The 25,614-nt window shown below is 40.8% G+C and overlaps 1 protein-coding gene across 1 annotated transcript in view; it reads left to right on the forward strand.

Moving 5' to 3' along the window:
* RERE (arginine-glutamic acid dipeptide repeats) overlaps window positions 1-25,614 on the forward strand; it is a 398,085-nt gene that overhangs the window by 185,659 nt on the left and 186,812 nt on the right. Inside the window, exons 3-4 of the mRNA XM_081087056.1 lie at window positions 721-791; window positions 10,589-10,714. Coding sequence (XP_080943182.1) covers window positions 721-791; window positions 10,589-10,714 — 197 coding nt within the window. The remainder of the gene's footprint in view (window positions 1-720; window positions 792-10,588; window positions 10,715-25,614) is intronic.

The following is a 25,614-nucleotide window of genomic DNA, read 5'->3' on the forward strand; positions in this document are numbered from 1 at the left end:
CATCAGTTTATGTTGTTCATCAACCTGCCATTTTAAAAAGCAGCCTTTAGACCGCAGCAGTTGAGAGCAGCAGACATAATTATCCAGGCCCTGCTGGTGAGATGCAATGTAAGAAAGTGCTCTTCTTCCGGAGGAAAATGTAATTTGGTTTACTTCATTCCATCTCTGATTGGCTGCCTTGTTTCTCTTTACAATTAGGAAGTAAAGTGTGTTTAGGTTAAAATTTATACGGAAAAGATCATTGTAATGGCATGTTCAAGCTAGTCGTCTTTACATTTCACTTCTTTCCTCACAAAATAATAATTGAAAATAAAGTAGCACTTGGTCAAGCCATTTCTCTTTGTAATGACGAGGCATCTGTTTGAATAAGATATTCAGGTTTTGTCTTGGTGGGTAAATTTGAGCAAGTACCTTCAACTGAATGTGGATACTCCCATGGGATTTCCTCCTCCCCCTTCTTCAGGGACCCTGAAAACAATAATTGAGGTTTTATCAAGTTCTTTAAATTAACAGAAAAGTGGTAAAAAAAAAAAAAAGAACCCAAGGGCTGTTTCCCTTTAGGTTAAAATTACTAGTAATTTAATATTACCTCTGAGAAAAAAATTTCTCTAAAATGTATGTGCTTTGTCATTTATTTATGTATGCAGTGGCTTTATGGGCCCTGTCTTTGTTCCCTTAAAGGTAAATGCCATTGTTTTAAAATTTCTTTTTCTTTTAAAGACTGTGTGTATATCGAGAGTCGGAGACCAAACACACCGTATTTCATCTGTAGCATTCAAGACTTCAAACTGGTAAGCATTTTTTTCACGTGCTCTTGATTCTACTCTGGACCTTCTCTTTTCCAGTTCCTTTGGCTGTCCCATGGTTGCTTGTCTATCGTATTGATTTTATAACCAGTTTACCTTCTTGAGTGCTAACGCTCCTGGTGGCTGTAGCACGCACATAAGGCAGTCACCAGTTTTATCTTCCCCGTTTGTGACACTTTAGATTTACAAAGCTCATATTGTAAATAATGTGTGTAAAGTTTCCTTCCTCTCATAGGTGTTTTGACATCAATTTCCGAGATTCCCTTGAGTTTCTGAAGTAGTTTGTTTCTTCTCAGCCATTGGGAAGAGCCTGAAGAAGAGTAATTTTGGCATTTGATGATTGGAGAAAAAGAATGTACATGGGCCAGAGACTGGTTTCGGTGGTGACCATAATTAATTTACTTAGATATTTTAGGAGTATGGAGTGTATCTTGAATCTTTTTTTGGGGTCTCCTAGTAGTGGAGGTTGGAAGTTTGGCTCAGGGATGGTATAGCTATAGTACTTTCTCATTAAAAACTTTTCCTAAGTTCATTAAGTATTGATGTTGCCCGCCATAATCTCTTCGTTTCGGACCATTGGTCCCCACCCTACGGGTTTTAGATCCCTGGATATCTGTAGAGATTTTGCAAACGTCTGCAAGTAAACATTCTCAGTCTTAAATAAATGTACCTCACACATCTGTGCAACTGCTTTTCAAATGTATTAATATGCTGCTGTGGTTTTAAAAATTTACTTATTTAATGATAATATGCACTGAAGAATCCCTGTTTATTAGGCATTTTCCTCAAGCGGTTGATAAGTGAAATACTACTGAAGTACTGTTATTTGGGGATCTTTTGAAACATTTAGATCTTCAAAAGGGATCCTTGTACTTGAAGGATTGTGACCACTCTCTAGTTTTAGGTGTAGAGAAATCCTAATCCTAATTTGTAGAGATTTTATCAGTGTCTGTGACTGTCCTTATTTCAAAAACCCTTTGAAACGTTTGACAATTCATTATATGTGATATTTCAGTCTAAGGAAAAGTAATGCAGTAGTCTGAAGAGATCTTTAACTCTCCATCTTCTTTGTTTCTGATGGCCCCAAGTGTCTAACTAGCATATTCCAATTTAGTTAATAAGTGCGTGCCATTTTTTTTTTCTTAAAAAATTATTGCATAAGTAATACATGCTTTCTGTTATAAAAGAAAGTCAAATGTGCCATTTACTCCTGAGGATTACACTTGGTTAACTGCTTTCAACTTCCTTGCTTGTTTTGCAAGATGGCCTTGCAGTTTAATCTTGTAAAAATCAAATGCTTTTTATTCAGATTTTATGTCAACACAAAGTTTTATCATTTTAGAGGTCTTTGTTATTTGTTACATGTTTCCTTTCAAATATTTTTTACAGAAGCTACACTGACATTTGAAAATCTGGGCAGTGGCCTTGTTTCCTGAAGAGTTTTGTTTGGCTAGTGGCTGCTGCTACTGCTCTTTTCCTGGTCACTATCTTTGTGTGTGATTTTTATCAAATATAATACCAGTGCACCATGGAAAAGATACAGCTGTGAAATAAAATTGCAAAGATTTTTCTTTTACCTTTTAGAACCTGAGCCCGTTTTGTACAATTTGTGCACATTGGCTGGTGCCTTCATGTTTGTACAGCGTTGCTTATGAAATGCTGATTATAATGTGATAGTCCAGGGCAGAGGTTCCTGCTGAGTTATAGTAATTGCTCAGGGTATTAACAGCAATAAAAGCTGAAGCTTCTGTTGTCAGTATTGGTCTAGTACAACACATTACAGCTGTATGCAAAAACAGTGTGGGAAAAGGGTAGGGTGCAGTATGTTAAGATACCTTTTTCTAAATCACACACTGCTATGCCTTATGGGTTTTTTGTTTGTTTTTTTTTGAGTTCTGTATTCAGCACACATCATAGTTATGTAAAAATAACAGTGATATTGAAATATTTACTACTGGAAGGAATGTAGTTATCGTCTGGATATCCGCTTTCTTCTTTCCTTGGTTTTCAATACTGTTTACGAAAAGGTATCCTAATAGAGGAGAATAATTATAGGTTGTTGTTTTCTTCTCCAGCTCACCCAAGCTATAGGGGAAAGGATGAACACAAGGAAATATGCTTTTTTTTTTTCCTCTGCAAGATTTTAAAAAGAAGAAATTGGAGTTGATTTTGCCCACAGGAAATACCATGCATGACAAGTGGAACAATGGAAAACAAAAGCCAGTAGCTTTGAAATGTTGTTGATTATTTTATCTTTATTTGGTTTGGGGTTGTAACTAAAATGTATTTCTTTGTTTATGCCACTGATTATAATTAATCCTTTTACCATGGTGAGTTTGTGAATATAGTTATATTTGGGGACTGTAAAAAGAATTGGGTGAACGCCCTTTATGGTACATGTTAGCTATGAGTACAGCGTTAAACACATCAGAGACTAAAGAATTGAGAAGTGGACTTAGGGAGACAACTACCACTGGCCACTAGCACAGTGCCAGTGTATTGAGCCAAGGATCCTGGGTAAGAAGGGTCTTTGGATTTGATGCAGGGATCTGATTGTCTTCCCATAGATTCTGAGTCCCTGATATGAGACATAGCTGCTTCTGTTGGCCAGGTTTACATCTGTGGTCCTGGTAAACTATTAAACAGTGCCCCCTTTCACTCAGAGGTGTCCCTATTGGGGTGACAGGTTCTATGGGGATGGGATTCATGGCTTCCATTTTATTAACACTTAACCATCAAAACACATACATAAGGCCTCTCTGTCCTACATTGGTAGATATATTTAGAATCTGCACTTCCACAGGGGTAGGTGAAAGCTATGATGTTGCAAAAAAAATTGAGTTCCTAACAGAACTGAGGTTTTTGGAAGTAGCATTTTCAAGGGAAGGGAATTATTTGTTCTATTAGGATGCTTTCATTCTCTTTGGAAGTGTTCATTAGATGGGCTTATTTACAAATGGGGAGACTGGGTTTGTTTGACTGCAATGGCAGAAGTATCTGTGGAACATGTGAAAAGCAGGGGCAGGAGAGGTAAGGATGAATTATGGACAGTGTATGCTTAGAAGCAGGAAGAAAGAGGGATCATCAATTAAATAAGGCAGCTTTACACCGTAGGCTTCTGAATTAAATATTAAAGCAGTTGGCAAAATCTTTAGCTCTTGGAAAGAATAGTAATGTGGAATGGCAATCTATGATCTTTGTGGCCTGGCTTGAAAAGATGAGCTGACAGACCGAGTAGCTAGCAGGGAGGGCAAAGCTAATGGGCTGAGTCAAGAATTGCCTCAGTGAGAGAGGCTTGGGGAGGCATAAGCAGGCCATAGGCAGGCTGGTGTGATGGGCAGGACGCCAGGGAAAGCAGAGGGTTGGAACATTGCAGAGCTGAGGGGGGAGTGTTCGCCTCCTTGAGCTCTCCGGATGTGGCTTCCAGGTGGAGTGAGAGTTCCCCTCAGTGAAGCCTCTTCTTGGCCACTTTGAGTTGATCTCAGTAATTGCACCTGCAAGAGCTTAGCATAACACCCTCCACCCTTCCTTCTGCTGCACTCCCATAGCTTTTCTGGTCACTGTGTGACTTGGTTTCTTTTTTTCTTTTTTTCTTTAAACATATATTTTTATTGATTTCAGAGAGAAAGGAAGAGGGAGAGAGAGATAGAAACATCAGTGATGAGAGAGAATCATTGATCGGTTGCCTCCTGCAAGCCCCCCAGTGGGGATCGAGCCCCGCAACCCGGGCATGTGCCCTTGACTGGAATCGAACCGGGAACCTTTCAGTTCCCAGGCCGATGCGCTATCCACTGAGCCAAACCAGCTAGGGCGTGACTTGGCTTCTTAGAGAGTTTTGTTTCTGAATGAGTCGGTATCACCAAGGAGCATTATATCCCAGAGTGCAATTAAGAATGTTTTGGGTTGGCCCTAGCCGGTTTGGCTCAGTGGATAGAGCGTCGGCCTGCGGACTGAAAGGTCCCAGCTTTGATTGCGGTCAAGGGCATGTACCTGGGTTGCAGACACATCCCCAGTGGGAGATGTGCAGGAGGCAGCTGATCGATGTTTCTCTCTCATCGATGTTTCTAACTCTATCCCTCTCCCTTCCTCTCTGTGAAAAATCAATAAAATATATTTAAAAAAAGGTTTTGGGTTGTAATCAGGGCCTTTGACAAGCATTTATTGAAAACTTACTTTGTGTTCTTTGCTGGGTGCAGCCCCATAATGGGGGCTGACGAACGTGGGATCTAGTTCCTTCCCTCCGTGATCATAGGTTCTAAGGACAGACAGCAGTGGCGTTTTTGGATATCAGTCCTCTTTGGAGAACATTGAATAGGACTGATGTGGGGGAAGACATTCAGTTTTTGTCCCCAAGAAAGATTTCTTTCTTGCTTTTACTAAAAAACAACAAAATTCCATATTTATAGAAACCCAGGCCTTAGCATAATAAAGTGCTATCTAGAAATAATCATGGATTCTGAGAATGCTCAACAAGAAGATCATTGAGATTAGTAATTTCCATTCAGTATAATACCCAGGAGTTCCTGGTCTGGGTCTAGCAGTAGTAGTTCATACCTAAGTCTTCATTCACAGGTAAGTAATCGAAGCTGTTCCTTTAATATTCTACATGGGAATTTTGTGTGGATTCTTAATGAATTTCTGTCGTTTATACAGCAGAAAAAGTATGATTTTGGTTTCTTTGAGTTACAGTTATCTATTCTTCAGTTGTTATGTGAAATGAATTTTCAGGTAGGATATATAATTATTACAAGTATTATTTTGAGCAAATAACATTGATTCACTGGGCTCTTATTTGGTTAATTAAAACTAGGAAAGTTATTAAATTTATACCTGGCCTAAACATTCCTCAGAGTTGGGGATATGTCATTAAGAATGTTATGGTTATATCCAGTTTACTGTTTAGGGCCCAGTGTGTTGTTACGGCTCTGCATGGATGAGTGTGCTGTTGTATCATTTATGTCCCTGACAGTTTAAGTCCTAAGTAGTGATTGTGAATGCAGAATAGCTAAATCCTTAATGTGCCACTAGTTATCTTGGACAAGGCACATCTCCACTACTGCTGGGAATGTGGGGGCCAAATTATTCAAGATTTCAATTTCCCTCTTTGTTTCATTGCTAAATGTGAGCAGCAGGGAGAGGAGCATTGGGAATTTCTTCCTGATTCCTGGTTTGATAGGGTTACACCCCAAGAGCTGATCACAACAAATCACAACTGCAGACAAAGTAGCTTTAGCTTAGGTTCCATTTACTATTAAAATTGCCCTCTCTACCCCAAGTTGAATTTCTCAGAAGTGAAATAAAAGTAAGAACCTGCTATTTGTGCTCACATCGGCAGCACATATACTAAAATTGGAACGACACAGAGAAGATTAGCATGGCCCCTGCGCAAGGATGACACGCAAATTCATGAAGCGTTCCATAAAAAAAGAAAAAAAGAACCTGATATTCCTTCTTTAAAATGGAAACTTATTGAGGATAAGTAATTATATCCTCTCATTTTTTTGTTAGAGATCTTTACATAGGTAATGCTGGGAGGTGTGAGAGACACATTTACATGCACCCTTTGTGCGTACATACATGTGTATACACAATGAGTTAGTTATCATTATACACCATTTTAATATTAGGTAATTCTTGTATTAAAACTGTTCTGGGGGTGGGCAGGATGTCCACATTAATTTGAACATGGCTAACTCAGAATGTGAGATGCTTTTCTGGGACTGAGATTAGGGATGGGACAGTGCATGGGTTGACAGCTTGAGCTTGACATCAGTTTGTTTCATCAGTTGCTCTCTTTCATGACCTTGGGCAAGAAACTTAATCCTCCTAACCTTACTTTATTTACTTATGAAGTTGGGATATAAAGCACCTGTCTTGTAGGTAGATTGTTTTTAGGTTAAAAGCTAAGTCTACACAGTGGCTAGTAGCACAGTGCCTGGGCCATGGAATGATGAAGATCATGATGTTGATGTGTAGCTTTAAGCTTTGTGAGGGCAGACATCACACCATTTTTATTCATTGGTGTCTACTGAGCACTTAGCATATTGCCTAGCCCACATAAGATCCACAGTAAATATTTATTGAATATTGAATGAAGTAACATTTCAGTGGAAGGAATTCACTGGGTAAAGTTTTTTAAAAACGTTAGTAATAGTTTGATACAATGTTTGCATTAGCTACAGATTAACTTCCTGTTTATTAAACAAGCCAAAGAAATCTGCTTCTTTACATTTGTTTAAGCTTGCAATGTGTAATATTTTCTATACTTAAATAATAAAACTCTATTCTTAAAATACTTTAAAACTCAGTTTCTTATTTTCTTCAGGAAGTTTACATAAGGGTAGCCAAAGTCATAACATTGATTAGGTGTTACTATAATGTTTTGAGTTTTCTATAATACTTTTAGCAAAGATAAATGAGGGCTCAGCACATATGTAAACATCCCAGAGAAGGCCAGCTTATAGGAAAAATGCCTTACGTGTGATGATTCATTTCTCTGCAAAGCAACGGTTGTCTGTCTTGTTTTTCATAGTCCCTCCAGTCAGGCCCGCAGAATTAGTATTTCTTTTTATAGTTCTTCCTTTTCGTCCCCAACAAGGTCAGTACCACCCAGCTGCAGCTTTGTTACTTGAGTGTAACGTTGGACAAAGAAGTGAAAAAGGTGAGGTTTGTTATCAAGTGTTTTCCATTTTCTGGAGTGAGGAATGAAGTGTTACTTTAAGAGATAATGGGATGTAGAGCTGAGAGGATTCTTTAAGAGAAGTTGCTCCTTTCTGTTGGTTTGGTTTCCACCTGTCAGGAGTGAGTGCGTAGCGTGGCAGCCCTCTCCTACAGTGATTTCTCAGCCAGGAAAAGGTGTGTGTTACTGATTTGGTGCTAGAGCCGTGGTTCTCAACCTTGAATGCACATTAGAATCACCTGGGAATCTTTTTAAAATGCTGTTTTCTGGGCCTCATCCTCCGGAAATTCTGTTCCTTTGTTACTAATGTTGTGGCCCCACCCCATAAGAAAGAAACAGAATTTCCGGAGGATGAGGCCCAGAAATCAGCATTTTAAAAAGATTCCCAGGTGATTCTAATGTGCAGCCAAGGTTGAGAACCACTGTGCTAGAGGATTCTCAGGGAGGGCCACAACTTTTTTTCTTTCTTCTTTGTTTAAAATAAAGGTCATGGTTGCTTAGTTGTTTCCATAAGCATTGTAATTAACAAACTACAATCGGGTGTTGGGCTTACTCAATGCTATGTTTGGAGTAAGCCACCAATAATAAATACACTAAGTCCTCACTTAACATTGTTGATAGGTTCTGTGAGTTTGAGGGGAATGACATATAACAAACCCAGTTTTACCACAGGCTGATGGATATAAACAAGCGTTAAGTTCCTAAGACTTCTCATCAGTGTGATAATGAAATGAAGATGTATGTGTTCCCGTACTAAGTGTCTTTCTCACATGTAAATTTGATGTTATTTGTATTTAATCCTATAATAGGCAAAGGTAGGATGAAATGTCTTAGTCAGATGAGGTGATACTGGATCTTGGCTGCTAACTCGTCCCCCAGTTGTGGAGCAGTCATGTTGAGAGTTATTTTGAATCACCACAACCATTTTGCATGATATGAATGTCAGTTTATAAATGGCAGGGCGGTATTCACGTACGTGAAAATCAAAACGAGGCTTTGGGAATAAATAATCTCAGAGCACCTATTGGCCCCATTTATTCAGCTTCTCATTGATCTGTTTTCACTCATGACTGACAGTCATTATAGACCACATGGGATTTAAAGTTTTAATGGTTCATGGTTACTGTGAAGTTGGTAATTCATTTTGTTCTAATTTATATGGATTTTAGGACTCTTAAGAAATCACTGGAAAAGTTTTACTTAATTATATTTATTGTCATAAAATATTTATCTTAAATGTTATTTACTAAGCCTGTTCTCTATACGTGAAATTTTTTCAATGCGGAAGACTCTAGGTATTCTAATTGTTTAAAAAGGAGCTTAGGAAAGTTTGAGACAATTTGATATTTGCAGAGATCTGCTGTGCAAGAATATTTGTAAAGTCATGCCATTCAAACTCAATTCCATACAACTGGAAATTTGTAATTTGGATGTGGATGTTTGTGTTAAAAACCAGCTCTAAATAGTCTAAAAAGCTTATTAGAACTGAAATAAAATGAGGGAAATGGAGATACTGTGTCAATGTTTTCTGACTCCTAAATAAGAACAATGATATGCTTTGAAATGATGCCTTTTTTAATGCTTAAAATATTTTAATCATTACCTGAATTTTTGCTTATTTGAAATATTGCCAAGGTGCTTAGAAATTATTTACTAGGTGTCTTTGTTTAAAGCCCTTGATTTGAATGTATAAGGATGTGAGTGGTCTGATTAATTGAATTTCTAGTGAAAAGATTAACCACAAATTTATTTCTATTTGATGCTTATGGTAAAAAATATTGAGTATACTTTACATTCTTGTACACAGTTGAATCTTTGATTTGGAATCTGTACTGTTGGTATGAGGAAGGGGGAACTGTGTGGTGGAGAAGGTTATGACTACTAACACTTGATTTAATCACATATTGTAATCAAGACGGTGGGAGTCAGAAACTGGCCACACACCAAGCGTGGGGCCCAGGATGTGCTGTAGAAGGTGATCTGTAGAGAGGGAAAGAAGACCACCATGATAAAGACATTCCCAATATTAACTTACTTTCTTGGGGTTTGTCTTTTTTGTTTGTTAGACATAGACATTAAATCTTGAATTATAGGAAGTTGTTAGAGAATGATTCTTTGCTTCTCAAAAGGAGTTAATGTGACAGGACTCCCTAAAAAGATTTAATATTAAAAAGTTTGCTTGTCTGTAATTTTTAAACAACTTTAAGAACAGAAATCTTATATAAACATTTGAGTTTTATGAGTTTTTAGTTCATTTAAAACCTCATGAAATTGAATTGTTAGTGGGGTTTTTTTTGGAAATGTTATTGCTCTCTAGAATGTTGCAAAGGGATCATATTCGAAGTCTGAGATATCTTTTTTGATACTTAAAAGAATTGTGCTGGCTTTCAGAAGTTGCTCTCTAATCATTTGCTGGTTTTAAATTTTTCTAGTTTCTTAAAAATACCAAACTGGTTTTGCACCTAAAGGAAATAACATCTTTCTTGAACTTTATGCTCTATGCCTGTTCATTGTACTTACCTTATGGGCATTGGAGAAAATGGAAACTTATTTGAATGGTGTCTTTTTTCCTCTGGTGTTAAGCCTTTGTCTTTCACCTTGCCTGTAGTTTTCCCAAATTAAACGAGGACTTTCAGAAAATGGTAGGATCTTTCTTTGAAACCCCTAATGCCTTGAATATTTCCTTATTAAGTACATGCCTTATGACTCTAGCATCTTTCATTAGAAACGCTTCTGAAAGCTCGCTTCGTCCACTTGGGTTCATTTTTATTATAAGCATAGCATGCCACTGTCACTGTGCTTGGGCACTGTGTCATCTTACCTTGGTTATTTTGAGGGGCACACACCATACTGCTTTGTGACAGGATCCAGGTTAAAGTGTAAAGCTGGAAGGGTCATGTGTCTGTTCACGCTGAGCGAAGGAAGGAAACGGTTTTGATTCATGCAGAAAGGTTAACTTTAGTGGTCGAACAAATTCTCTGAGATTTCAGACGCCATCTGCTAAAGGATTTGTGCAGATGCTTGCTTGTGTGCTGGGTGCCCCTAGTAACCAGGGCATGAGGGGACATTGGGCATGTTAACTTAAAACTTTTTTCTTTTTTAGGTCCACAACTCCCAGGCCTGTTGCAGATCTCCAACTCCTGCTTTGTGTGACCCCCCAGCATGCTCTCTGCCGGTGGCGTCACAGCCACCACAGCATCTTTCTGAAGCCGGGAGAGGGCCTGTAGGGGTAAGGAGAATCCCGTTTTTAAAAGCTGTCAATATTTTATATCCCATAGGGTATAAAATAGGAATATTACCTCCCTCCCCAGAGCCCCTTTAAAAATGTGCTGTATTGTATGTGTTTTTAAAGGAGTAACAAGTACATGCACAGAGGAAGCAAAATACGGGACTTACCTTACCCCTCTAGGACAGTTCCAGAAGTTAGCGGGGTTTGTGGTGTAGGGTATTTTGGCACCAGCAGAGAGCATGCTGGGCTGCTGCAAGGAGCAGGAGCTGGCAATCAGCAGCGAGTATGGATGTTGGCAACTGAAATGGGGGAAACGGGGTAAGTTTGAGACCAAGTGGAATGTGCATCTCCCCAGGACCACTGGCACTCGTGGCACACACATCTAAACTGTTTTGGGTGCTGTCCTCTCAGGTAAAGTTTTGTAGGGTATTGCTCAGAAGTAGCTAGGCTTTTCTGCAGGGCAGATACAGACTAAAACACTGAAAGGCATGGGTTGGGGTGTAGATAATAGTACTCTCAGCGGTACTCTGCTAATTCCTGTTACCTGGTGGTAATGTGGGATGTGTGTGAGATGTAGCAGGATGAAGTGTCCCTAGTTAGTTATCCCTTAGAGCACAGGACCCGGGGTACGATCTCGGAGGGCTAGTTCTGTCTCTGTCTTACCTTTTCTGAAAGCTGTGTACATACCTTTCCTTTTCTTCCCTTTATTTGTGAGGATTGAATGGTAAAGCTTTCTGAAAGATAGGTGTTATTGTTCTGATCAACTGCTGTGAATCACTGAAGAAATAAATGTAAGACCTGTCTTTTTCTTGCATGTAATCTGACCAAACTCATACTCAGAAAATGACACAAGAAAATAGTCATCCCAGATGCACACGCGCTATACAAGATACTGGGAATGTGTAATGAATTGTTCCGTGGCAGTGTAGACCTTGAGACTAAGAGAAGAGAGTGCTCCAAATGAGCGGTAGAACTGGGAAAGTTTTGTGATGAGCGGTCGGTTTTGAGGAGCTGGTTATGTTTTTGATACATCAGTAACCTGTGGCCAGGCAGAGTGGAGGAGCCTTCCAGGTGTACATGTCCGCTTGTCCCTATAAGCAACATAGACAATGAGCCTGGTGAAGCTGGGAGTTGTGAGAAGACCACAGGACGTCAATGAAGAGCACAGGTTAGTGGGACTTGGGAGGCAGAGGTGGGGATATAAAATGGGGCTGGATCATAAAGGATCTTAAAGGTTAGAAAAGGTGAAATTTTATGTGATAGTCGGAAGAGAGCCTATGCAGCCTTTTTTATTTCCTGTAAGCTGATTTGCAAATCACTGCTTAAGAAGATTCATTGGGAAGCAGAATGCTGTGTGCAGTGGGGAAAGACTGGAAGTTCCAATTAGGAGGCTAGGGCTGTCATCCATGCATAAAATGAAGAGGACCAAGACAATAGAGATGGGATATTAATAATTGTAACAAAATCAGGAATAATTGTCACAACAACAATTTCATGTTTGGGTAATTGCCAGTGTAATTTGTCAAAAATTAGACCAGAAAAAAGGTTCACATTATGGAAGCCTTGGAATTATTGACATAATAGCCATTCACAATGTAAGATAAAACCCAGTGTAGTGGATAAAAGTCTAATTGTAATCCCTGAAGAGAGAGATTGACATTTTAAGGGACAAATTAGCAGAGTCCTGACTTGACTACCTATTTCAAACGCTTCAGCCTTTACCACTTACCATCTAATTTCCATATGTGTCTAAGAAATGACTATTCTCTTTCAGGCTGATTGTTTCTCTATTCTCTAATCAGTGTGGATGTCACTGTTAGACTGTTTCATTTCCACAATACTTACCAACCAGGATTTGCTAAATAGATTGAAATTTTTTCCAATAACAGTAAACTTGTTCTGTGAGCATCAGTGATGGCCACTATTTAATTTTTAGCAGTGAAAGTGTTGTGGTCACTGAGGATTTAAATAAGTTTATGATTGGTGGTGTACTCAGATACCATCATATGAAGGCTTGTGAAGATTCTGTAATAAGATGATAAATCTTTTAGTCAAGATGCTGCTGCATAAAGCTAACTGTATTGATTGTTCTGTAACAATGCTTCATGCTGCCAAAGTCATTTGAGCTAGATCTGAATCGGATCCAGTTGGCCAAGCCCGCTCCCATCCCCCCACCCCCCCTTGTGTGGGGCTCTCATAAATTCTGCAGGCACACAGATCTAATACAGTGTAATGAGAGAGCTGCTGGGGAAAAAATTGATTACAGGGTTGCAGACAATATCATTAATGTTTCTTGCCATGATACACCAGATGTCTTCGCTAATAGACTATTTTTGTTAATTTAGTTTTTATACCATGGCATTGCTTGCATCATAATTTAACGTGCTTTGCATATTCAGGTATATGTGGTCTGTGTTTCTACACGAATAGATGTATCAACTCATAAGATTTAATTTTATAAATTTCTAACTTACTGACCATTTTTAAAGTATTTGTACTGGAAAGGCAATATTTTTACTTGTTATGGAGAATCTGTTAGCTTGGATGTTTTCTAGCAAAAAGTACTGTGTTTACTGGTAGTTCAGGGGTAGTGAGGAAGGTGAGATGGCAAAGAAAACATTGCTCAGATCCTCAGTAGACGGGGCAGAGATGGTCCCAGTGCAAGGTGGTGTGAATGGCACGAGAAATTCTCCAAAGCAGAGATGGTGCAGCCGTTTAAAGGGGATGCAGTTTCATTGGTACTGTCACGGGTGGGCTCTGCAGGCGGAGTTCTGTTGGCTGCACCTGTCCTCTTCCCTCACAGGAGAGCAAGGGCTGGTTAGGGGATTCAGTCATTGGGCTTTTTTATTTTTTTAGTCATCTATTTTTGTGTGTTTCAGACCTCTGTGGAGTGGCTAACGTATATAATATCAATAAGGTAATGGGTTGAGCTGTTTTATTTCAGTCATTTTTCAGCTACTGGCTTTCGGTGCATCACCTTTTAGAGAAGGTATTTTTTCTTGAGACGCGCTCTGTGTGACAGAGGGCATGTCAGTCTCTCTAACCCTTAGTTCTCTCACTTAGAGAATGGGTCCGTCACGAGGTATTTGATAATTAAATACCACATAATAAGCCTTCATTAAGCATTATCTTTCACCACATAGATATTTGTTATACAAATTCAGATTTACAAAATTTTAAAAAATATATTTTTATTGACTTCAGAGAGGAAGGGAGAGGGAGAGAGAGAGAGAGAAACATCAATGATGAGAGCGAATCATTGATCGGCTGCCTCCTGCACGCCCCACACTTGGGGATGGAGCCCACAACCTGGGCATGTGCCCTCACCTGGAATGAACCATGACCCCTAGGTTCATAGGTTGCCACTCAACCACTGAGCCACTCTGGCCGGGCCAGATTCAGGTTTTAAATAATTTATTAGTTTCTAGACATTCTTAATCTAGACATAGGCCCCTCGGTAGTCTCTTTGAGTTTAAGAGGTCCTATAAAATTCCTAAAATTGCTTGGCAAGTCTTATATGTATGAGCAGTTTTTCTGCAGAGAGTATACTTTTCAACCATAGATGCTAATCACATTCCTAAAATGTTGAAAAAACCTAAATATTAAGAGTAAAAGCTGGTAGGTCGTTTAAAATCAGCTAGCTGTTTGTTACGGAGGTAAACTAACATTGAGCATTACTTTGTGTCCAGGCACTTTGCTACTCTTTTGATCCATTTAATCTCCACAACAATCTGTGATATTTATTGTGCAGATGAGAAAACTTGAGGTTTGCATTTGTATAAAATCTTGCCCTGACTGAGTGGCAGAACTCATGAACTTACCCTGGTTTTACATAATCTTCACTGGTCTCATGGCGCCTTCTCCCCGTGAACCTGCAGTGATGCCTACCTTTGCCCCCACTTTAATAGAAAGTTCCGGAGCTCACATGCTGTTCAACATTTGGTATAGAAGAGGACTTCTGCCACTGAGAGTTTACAGGCTGATCCTTACCTTGAACAAATGGACAGTGGCTAACAGTGTGGTGTGAGAACCCTTTTTTTCAGTATCAATAAATTTTGTTTTCCTGTTGGCACTTGTGGTGGTCGTCATATCTTTAGTGTCCTTTTGTTTAAAAAAAATGCATGACCAAAAGCTACTGTGAGTTCCCATTCATTCATCTTAATAGCATCTACAGTTGACCATTGAACAACGCGGGAGTCAGGCCCCTCCTAAAGTAAAAAATCCATATAACTTTGACTCCCCTAAAACTTAAGTTGTCCTTCGATATCTGTGGGGGGGGGGGGATTGATTCCAGGACCCCTGTGGATACCAAAATCCGAGGATGCTCAAGCCCCTATTCAAAATGGCATGGGTCAGTGTATACTATCAGCCCTCTACATCTGCTGACTCCCCACTGCAGATAGTGGACTCGTGCACTTCAAACCCATATTCTTCAAGGGTTAACTATGATACACATTTGAAAAATATTTCCTGTAGTCTGATTTGTTAGTCTGTGTGTTTGTTTCAGGTAAAACTTGGTACATGTAAGAAATTGGGTTTTGCATTTCCTTTGGAATAAATCCATTCCCCCATGTAGATAAGCCCACCCATTAACAGAGATGGGAAACTAGGGCCCAGTGACTTTCCCCAAACCCCCTGGTTCATATGGGGCTGCTTAGGGCAGAAGCCAGGCCTCCTGGGTCCCTGGTTAGTGCTCTTTCTACTTCTCCTACTGAATTTCCTCCACCCGTAATGGATGCTGTTCAAGTTGGCCCATGCAGTATGCCATTTACTTTTTTAAAAGCTAAGAATCCTTTACTTCATATCTAGTTTTAACTTTTGTGACTGTATCTCAAACCAGAGTTCAAACAGCATTAGTTTTTGCTTCTGTAAGACATTTATTATTTTTAAGTATTGTTTCTAACACTGGTACTTCTCACACTTGGGATTTCAGTACCATGTAACAATGAAAAGCAACCATCCTATCTAATAAAAGAGAAACATGGTAATTCGCGTACGACCGCTACCCTTCCCATTGGCTAATCAGCAAGATATACAAATTAACTGCCAGCCAAGATGGCGGCCGGCAGCCAGGCAGCTTGAAACTAACATGAGGCTTGCTTGCTTCAGTGATGGAGGACTCCAATGTTCCCCGCCTGCCTTGCTGGCCTCTGAGCCTGCAGTTTAAGAAACATTGTAACAAATACAGAAGCTAAACAAAACCCCAGAAACCTGCTTTCAGCCAGCCGGGATCTCAGAGCTGGAATTGATACAGAGTTTCGATTATAGAACCTAAACAAACCAGATACCTGCTTTCAGCAGCGGAGGCCTAAGAGCTGGAGCCTCCGAGCTAAAGCTGGCCAGGAATAAAAAAGAAAAGAAAAAAAGGAGCAGTTGGGAGCTTCAGTCCCAGCCTGAAAACAGCCCTCAGCCCCTCACCCAGACTGGCCAGGTACCCCAGTGGGGACCTCCACCCTGAAGGGTGTGTGACCAGCTGCAAACAGCCATCATCCCCTCATCCAGGCTGGCCAGGCACCCCAGTGGGGACCCCCACCCTGATCCAGGACACCCTTCAGGGCAAACCAGCCGGCCCCACCCATGCACCAGGCCTCCTCTATCCTATATAGTAAAAGGGTAATATGCCTCCCAGCACCGGGATCAGCAGAGCCATGAGGTCTCCAGGCACCGGGATCAGCATGACAGGGGGCAGTGCCCAAACCCCCTGATTGCCGTGCGGCTCTGTGTGTGACAGGGGGCGGGGCCACAACCTCCCTGTCGGCCCTGCTCTGTTCCTGACGGGGGAAGGCACCCCAACCCCCTGATCGGCCCTGCTCTGTGCCTGATGGGGGGAGCTCCCCAACCCCCTGATCGCCCTGCGGCTCTGTGTGTGACCGGGTGCGGCGCCCCAACCCCCCCCCCCACCCCCACCCCACGGGCCCTGCTCTGTGTGTGACGGGGTAGAGCCATAACCTCCCCATTGGCCCTGCCCTGAGTGTGAGAGTGGCGGCACCCCAACCCCCTGATCGGCCCTGCTCTGTGGGTGATAGAGGGCGGTGCCCCAACCCCCTAATCGGCCCTGCTCTGTGTGTGACAGGGGGTGGTGCCCCAACTCCCCTATCGGCCCTACTCTGTGAGTGACGGGGGAGCTACTCAACCCCCTGATGGGCCCTGCTCTGTGAGTGACAGGGGGCAGCGCCCCAACCCCCTGATTGGCCCTGCTCTGTGCGTGACGGGGTGGTGCCGCAACCTCCCCATCGACCCTGCCTTGAGTGTGACAGGGGGCGGTGCCCCAACCCCCCAATTGGCCCTACTCTGAGCGCGACTGAGGGTGGCATCGCAACCTCCCGATCCGCCCTGCTCTGTGCATAACAGGGGGCGGCGCCCCAACTCCCCAATCGGCCCTGCTCTGAGCCCGACCAGGGGCTGCACCTAGGGATTAGGCTTGCCCTCTGCCACCTGGGAGCAGGCCTAAGCCAGCAGGTCGTTATCTCCCGAGGGGTCCCAGACTGCGAGAGGGCACAGGCCGGGCTGAGGGACCCCCTCCCTCCCCCCCGAGTGCACAAATTTTTGTGCACCGGGCCTCTAGTCTATATTATAAAAGGCCAGTGGCCGTCACACCGTAATAACGAAATGACCGGTCACCTGGAGGTGCATTGATGGGTCTCGTGGCGCTGCGGTTCTCAGTCTTGCAGTGGGTCTGGGGGTCTTGTGTGATTTCACGTGCTGGGCTTCTAGTTTATTATAAAATGCTATTTAAAAAGTACAGTGGTTATATTTCTACCTATTTGCTGCTTATAAAGAACTCTAATCTGGTTGCTTGTTTAGCTAGTCAAGAGTTTCTGAAGATAGCCTGTTTTTTTTAGTATTTACTGTGGCTTCTCCAGTTAACATTAAATATGCCAAAAATAACTACTGCCTTTTACTTTTGATTGTAAAGGTGTTAAAATTACTGAATTTTCAGAAAAATTGCCAATATAAATGCAGAATTAATCCAACCACCCTAAGTGAAAGATGATTAATAGCTGTTGGGTTTAATGTAGCAAGTTTTTAAAAATTCTTAAAATTTTTTGCCCTGGCCAGTGTGTTCAGCAGTTAGAGCATCAGCCCTTGCACCAAAGGGTCGCAGGTTCAATTCCTGGTCAAGGGCAGGTACCTGGGTGGCAGGTGAGATCCCTGGCCATAGTTGGTGCTCATGCAGGAGGCAACAATCCATGTCTTTCTCTCATTGATGTTTCTCTCTCTCCCTCCCTTCCACACTCTTTGAAAAACAATGGGAAAAATATCCTCGAGTGAAGATTTTTTAAAAAAAGTTTTTTAATCATCATCTGAGGATATGATGTGTGTGTTTTAATTGATTTCAGAGAGAGGAAGGGAGGGGGAGAGAGAAACATCAGTGAGAGAGAGATACATCAGTCCATTGCCATATACGCTCAGACTGGGGATCAAATCTGCAACTTGGGTATGTGCTCTGACTGGAATTGAACTCGTGCCCCTTTGGTGCATGGGACGACAGTCCAACCAACTGTGCCACACTGGCCACGGCTAAAAAATTCTTACGACTGTCAACTGACTAATATGTATCCTGCTTCCTGATTAATTCCTTTCACTTGGAACAGTTGTTTTCATACCCTGCTCTCTCATAGAAGCTAATTGTTAGCTAGTTTGTTAGCTGTCTTTCCATCATATTCATCTCCCTTTTTACAAAAGGGGCATGATGCCACATTTTCAGAACATAGATTTGAATAACTTAAGATTTTCTAAGACTGCCTACTATTTAAGCAGTCTTTTTGTAATCATAGGTCTATGTGAGATGCAGCAATTACTTCTAAGTTTTTTTGCGCTTCCTTTTCCCCCAGGCGTAGTGCATTACCCTTTATTATGTACAGGCACTGTTAGGCCTTTCAACCTTGCCTTTTTTGGGCTGTTTCATATTGTTCAAAAAATATCTAAGAAAAATGTGGAATTTTCAGGCTTTACAAGTTCTCTAGAATTAGCTTTACTGATGTGAGTTGCCAAAGACATTTCAGGGCATTCCACTCCATGGAAGTTGAGCTTGCAGTTTGGTTTAGTTTAACTTTGTTTTTAGTGTTACTCCTCATTTTAGGATATCGTAGTACTTTTTTCTGGTGGCAGTATTTCTTACGAACATCAAGGCTGTCAGTGAAATTTATGTAATACACCGAAGGTTAATCAATTCTTTTCAGAGTCTATAGTAATTATGTCTCATGCCTGGAAGTTGGCATCTTCTGTTTTTATCTTTGGTCTCATGTTTTACAGTTAGATTGAATGTTAGGTACTTCTTCATTTGTTTGTTTTCTCTCTCTTTTTTTTAATAGATGATTTTTTTAGAACAGTTTTAGATTCACAGCAAAATTGAGTGGAAGGTACAGAGATGTCCCACAAACTTCCCCACCCCCACACGAATAGCATCTCCTATTATCAACATCCCCCGCCAGAGCAGTACAGATGTAATAATTGAGGAGTCTACACTGACACATCATTATCATCCAGAGTGAACATTAGGCTTCGCTCTTGGTGTTGTACATGTTATGGTTTAGACAAGTTTCTAAAGCCGTGAACCCACTATTACAGTTTCAGAAAGAGTAGTTTCATGCCCTAAAATCCTCTGTCTCTACCTATTCATTCCTCCCTTCTCCCTAATCCCTGGAAAGCAATGATTGTTTTGCTGTCTCCATAATTTTGCCCTTTTGAGAATGTCATGCAGTATGTGGCTGGCATCACACAGAAGCCTTTTCATATTGGCTTCTTTCACTTAGTAACATGCACTTAATTTTCTCCATGTCTTTTCATGGCTTAATAGCTTATTTCTTTTTCACTCTGAATAATATTCCATTGTTTGGATGTACCACGGTTTACTCATTAACCTACTGAGGCGCATCGTCCCAGTTTTGCAGTTAGGAATAAAGCTGCTGTAACATTTGTGTGTCAGTTTTTGTGCGGACATAGTTCTTCAACTCCTTTGGGTAAGTGCCACGAAGTGTGATTGCTGGATTGTATGGCGAGAGTATGTTTAGTTTTCTCAGAAACAACCCACCTGCTTTCCGGAGTAGCTCCGCTAGTTTGTACCCAGCAGCCGGGAGTGAAGAGTTTCTGTTGCTCCACATTCTTGCCAGCATTTCGTGTCAGCACTCTGGATTCTGGCCGTTCTGCCAGGTGTATGGTGGTGTCTCACTGTTGTTTTAGTTTGCATTTTCCAAAGACATATGATACGGAAGTATCTTTTCATATGCTTATTTGCCTCCTGAATAGCTTCTTTGGTGAGATGTCTGTTCAGGTTTCTGGTTTATTTTTTAATTGAGTTGTTTATTTTCTTATTGTCGTGTGACGTGTTCATGTATATTTTGGATGACAGTCTTTTATCAGATGTGTCTATTGCAAATATTTTTTCCCAGTCTATGACTTGTCCTTTTCTTTTCTTCACAGTGTCTTTTGGAGAGCAGACATTTTTAGTTTTAATGAAGTCCAGCTTACCAATTCTTTCTTTTGTGGATTGTGTGCCGTTGGTATTGAATCTGAAAAGACATCACCATTCCCATGGCCATCTAGGTTTTCTCATATTTATCTTATAAGAATTTTATAGTTTTGTACTTTACATTTAGGTCTGTGATCCATTATGAGTTAATTTTGGTGAAGGGCATAAAGTCTAGATTTCGTTTTCATGTTGATGTCCAGTTGTTTAGCGTCCTTTGTTGAGGTACCCGCCTTTCTCTGTTGTGTTGCCTTTGCTCCTGTGACAAAGGTCAGTTGACTATTTATGCGGGTCTGTTTTTGAGCTCTTTATCCCATTGTTCTGAATTGAGAGTAATATGCAGACAGACATCTTGACTCTTTACTTCCTAAATACTTAAAAGTATATTTCACAGAGCAAGGACATTCGTTTATATAGTTACCATATAGCTATCAAAATCAGGAAACTTAACAGTGATGCAATGCTATAATCTAATCTATAAACACATTTTGCCATTTGTTCTAACAGTTGCCTTCGATAGCAATTTGTTTTTCTTGTCTAGTATCCAGCTCAATATCACACTTAAAACTAGTTATCGTGTCTTTCTAGTCCTCTTTAATCTGGAACAGTTCCTTTTCTTTTCTTTGTGTTTCATGACATTGGCATGTTTTTAAAGTGTACAGCCCAGATTTTTGTGGTTCGCTGTTTCCTAGTTACTAGATTTAGGTTATGCGTTGCAGGCAGGACTGTTACATTAGTGGTATTGTGTCCTGAGCACCTTACATTAGAGGACACATGAGATCAGCTTGTCACATGATTGGTGATGTCACCTTTGATCACTTGGATAAGTTACTAACTTTCCCTTTGTGATCAATAAGTAATTTGTACGGAGAAACTTTGAGACCATGTAAATACCCTGTTCTTCACCAAGTTTTCACACACCTGTTAGTACCTACTGATTATTTTTTGCCTGGCTCTCTGGGGCAGTTGCAGAATATCAACCTTAAAAAATTTTTTTTTTTTTTTTTTGGTACTTAATACGCTAAGCGCCAAGCCTGCTTGGTCTTCCGGACGGAAAGTATAGTGTCAGTCACCAGTGACTAACTGGGCGTTTAACGTGTTAAACTAAATCACTGTCTTTGAAAAATTGATCAGCACTCACCTATCATTAATTCAAATTTGAGAATTTTGAATAAAGTGAGAGAGAGGGGCGGGAGGAAAGAAGGAAGGAAAGAAAGGAGAAAGAAAGAAAAAGTGAGAGAGATAGGTGGGGGATGGAAGAGAATTTTTGAGCCCTCAGGTTTTTTTTGTTTGTTGTAGCAATGCAAGGACATTGTGAATTTTCAGACTTTTTTTTGTAGTAAGAGGAAAAATCTGTGATGGTGTTTTGTTCCATTTTTAGGCTCTAGGGAGAGAAAAGCTGCTTGGAAGAAATAGATCATGCATGTGGTTTAAAAAATACACATTTTTACTGTTGAAATTATGATATTGGCTTGATTCATGTTGACAACATTTGCCAACGATCAAATTACTTAATTTCTCTGCACCTCAGTTTCCTCACTTGTAAAGTGGTTATTATTTCAGTGGTTCTGGACTAAGGCCCAGGAATCCATAGTTTTTTTTCTAAGAACTCCCCAGGAGATTCTGATGGGCAGCCAGCTTTAGCGAATGGAGGTCTGGCTTCCACCCCAGGGACTGTTATAAATGCAGATCTGGTCATGTCCTTGCAGGATGTAGAGCTTTTGGTGCAGTTCCAGGACCTGTATGTTTCTCCAGCCTGAGTATCTTATGTACCTAAAAGAATGATTTGTGTGGTTCTCCCATATTACTTAATTTCCCACCTTCTCCAACACACAAATTAGGTGTAATCTCCTTCTTTATATTCCCAGTACAGCTTTAAGAGACAATTTATAAATTCAGACAAAACTATAAAACCAGTAACATTTTAGCTGCCAACATTAATTTAATAGAATGGATGATGATGTTTTGCTGAAATGAAATAGCCACTTTTGACAAATTTGTGACTGATGGCTTATGGTGCAGATCATTAGGGACTAGGGGGTCATATATGGCATGGTAAGACTACTGGGTTCCTTGTGATGACTCCATTATTCTCTTGCTTTTATTTTTGTTACTGTCATTGAGAAACCTATATTAAGTGCCTTTTTCCACGTGGTGACTTTGCGCTTACTTGGCATACATGTAGCGTATTGCGTTTATCTTTCTTTTTTTTTAATATATTTTATTGGTTTTTTACAGAGAGGAAGGGAGAGAGATAGAGAGTTAGAAACATCGATGAGAGAGAAACATCAATCAGCTGCCTCCTGCACACTCCCTACTGGGGATGTGCCCGCAACCCAGGTACATGCCCTTGACTGGAATCGAACCTGGGACCCTTGAGTCCGCAGGCCGACGCTCTATCCACTGAGCCAAACCGGTTACGGCATTGCGTTTATTTTATTTACTTACTAGCTTGTGAAATTATGGTAGTACTACTTAGTTATTTGATTGTATGTAAACTTTCAGAGTCAAAATCATGAAATTATAAAATAGAGAATCCTTGATGCCTGAATCGAATGGAGAGTGCTGCTGCACTGCCCTGGGTCCTTGTAACAATTTATAGTTTGGGTGGAAAAGCGGAAGGACCTAAATGCCTTTCGTGTCCAGTAATAGATGTGTGTGGTGACCTTGGACCTGAAGCCCTTGGGATTACGGGACCTTGATCCCAAGGATCATGGAGGGATGCTTTAGAATCACATCCAAAGGCAAATCAACAGCAGAAATGCCTGCCCTCCCCCAACTCCCACTCACACACTCATCTGGAAGGCAGAGCTCATTGTCCACAACATAATGAAAGCTGAGTGACGCTGGAGGGTTATTAGGTAGTGCGACTTGAGTGTAGAACATTCTGTCATGATGAAAGCAGTTTGATTTGTACTTGAATCATAAATCATTGGCTTGTTTTTGGTTTAAAATTGTTTTGAGTATTTTTCTGGCACATAAAATGCAGGAATAATCAAAAATTAGTATGACTGCTAAACTTAACACTCAGTTCCTTTTCCTTGAAAGTTTAGGAGCTTTCTGACCTTCCATGTTGGGATGGAGATATAGTGAGTGATTGCTACCTACTGCTTCTCTCTGTTTTTTTCTTGTTAGCAGCATCTTGGACGTATTAGAAATGTCTGCAGATGTCCATAGATTGGCACACTTACATTATGATTGAACATCAATCTGCTTTTAAGAAATTGAGCAGATTTGTTAACAAACAAGATGGGATTGCATAAAGATATCTGATGCATTGTAAAAATTATTTAAAAGAAAAGCAGCTGGTGAGTGATAATTGACAGATATGTTTGATCTGTAGAACTTGAAATGCTGCTATAGTTCCTGTGGGTTAAGTAGGAAAGACTCATCCATGAGACCAGGGCTTTTCCAGAAACGGACTGAGGAATGACAACAAATGTAGGTGACAGTTAAAGGAATGCATGACAGGAAAGGCATTGAGATGCGATTCCTTGGTGTCACTGAGCTATAAGCTGGAAAGAACACTTTCCTTCTGCTGCAAACAAGAATCAATACTCCCTGATGGGCTAAATTATTAACAAGAGCCGTTCTTGCAGTGTTTCACTATCTGGGATTTGCCTCAGCTGGTGATTTGTCAGCAGCATAGGGATGTGTGCAAGGCATTTTGTATTAAAACTACTCAGTCTGTTGGTGGAGCCCTTCTCTGAGAAGTTGACTTCCTTTTATGTCGCTTTTAACAGGATTAGGGGTGTAATCTGTTGGTGGCTGGTGTGATTTCAGGCAACCAATTGCAAAAGAAAGCAACCCCATCTTGTGAGCTTCAGTGGCAAAGAAAGAAACCAGCACTGTGTTGTTGTAGTGCTGGCGGCGTGACTGGTCTCGGTATGATACAGAGGGAGGGGTGAAGAGAAGGAAGAGCCTTTGTGGGTAGCGCTTTGCCATTGCCCACCAGGCTGGGAGAAGTTATGCGGGAGGCATTGTCACGTGGAAGCATAATCGGGCTTGTCCATTGTCTTATTTCTTGCTTGGATGAAATGACACACTCTGCTTGGTTCTTGGGGAACCCAGGAGTCAAAGACAGTGTTCCTGCTTATGAACAACTTAGTGACCCTGATAATGTACCCCGAAAGGGCCATGAAAACATGCCTACTAAAAATGGCATTTACATGAAAACTATAAAAGAGCAGGAGAACATAATCCCACCAAGGGAAAAAAGTAACAGAAAGTACAGAAAGAGTAAAGGTAATGGCCCAGCCAGTGTGGCTCAGTGGTTGAGTGTTGACCCATGAACTGAGAGGTCAGGGTTCGATTCCTGCTCAGGGAACAACATGCCTGGGTTGCTGGCTCGATCCCCAGTATGGGGTGTGCAGGAGGCAGCTGATCGATGATTCTCTCTCATCATTGATGTTTGTACCTCTCACCTTCTCCCTTCCTCTCTGAAATCAATAAAAATATGTATTAAAAAATTAGCATCAGTACAAATTAAATAGTTAAGCACTGGCTATTTTAACAGCTAATGGAAGCAACAGAGGTGAAACCCAGTTAACTTTCCCTTTTAATTGATGCATATCATGGGCATTGTCATGTTTAATAACATGACCTTTAGGAATATTGAACTTGACATTTCTCTTAGGTCATTTTGGGAGCCTTGGTACTTGAACACTGACACACTCTCTGTGTCAGCATTGTTTCCAAAGATCCACACCATATCATAAATCTCTGAAGTTAATTCATTAGATAAATTTGTTTTCTTATTCAAATTGTGTTTTCTCTATAAGGGAGATAAAATATCAGTGCAGTTCCTAGACTTCTGAGTCCTGGGCTAGTTTGTGTCAGGCATACTGGTTGGAGAGGTTTTGTGCTTGGGTCAACTTTTTTTCTGGGCAATCTTATATGTCATGAACTAGAACTGCACATACATCCAAACAACTGACTGACCAGATGTTTATGAAACAAAAGGCTCATTTCTGCCTATTTCCAGAGAAGTGCCATCTGCTCAAGTAGGTGACTGCTAACATTTATTACTCATTGACAGATGCTTTTTGTACCCGGGGTGGCAAGCTTTTTTGTAATGGACCAGATAGTAAATGTTTTCAGCTTTGTCTTCTCTGTGGCAACTACTCAAACTCAGCCATAGACAGTATGTGACAGTGAAGCTGTGTCCCAGTCAAACTATATTTACAAAATAAGTGTAGCCTGCAGGCCTATAGTTTGCTGATCCCTGAGCCTAGTATATACTGTGAGGATCATTCTCCTGAAGGAGTCCTCCAAAGCTTTCTTTCCTTCTCCACCATGCCTTACACCATAAGGATTGAGTGTGGTTTGCAGTTAGCGATTGCTTTTTTCTTTCCCATATTATTTTGAGCTGGTGAATATTGTACATTTACAGCTATGCCTGTATCTCTTTCTGTAATTTCCCTACCCACGA

This window comes from Myotis nattereri (assembly GCF_964212035.1).
Source record: "Myotis nattereri genome assembly, chromosome: 3".
Classification (NCBI taxonomy): domain Eukaryota; kingdom Metazoa; phylum Chordata; class Mammalia; order Chiroptera; family Vespertilionidae; genus Myotis; species Myotis nattereri.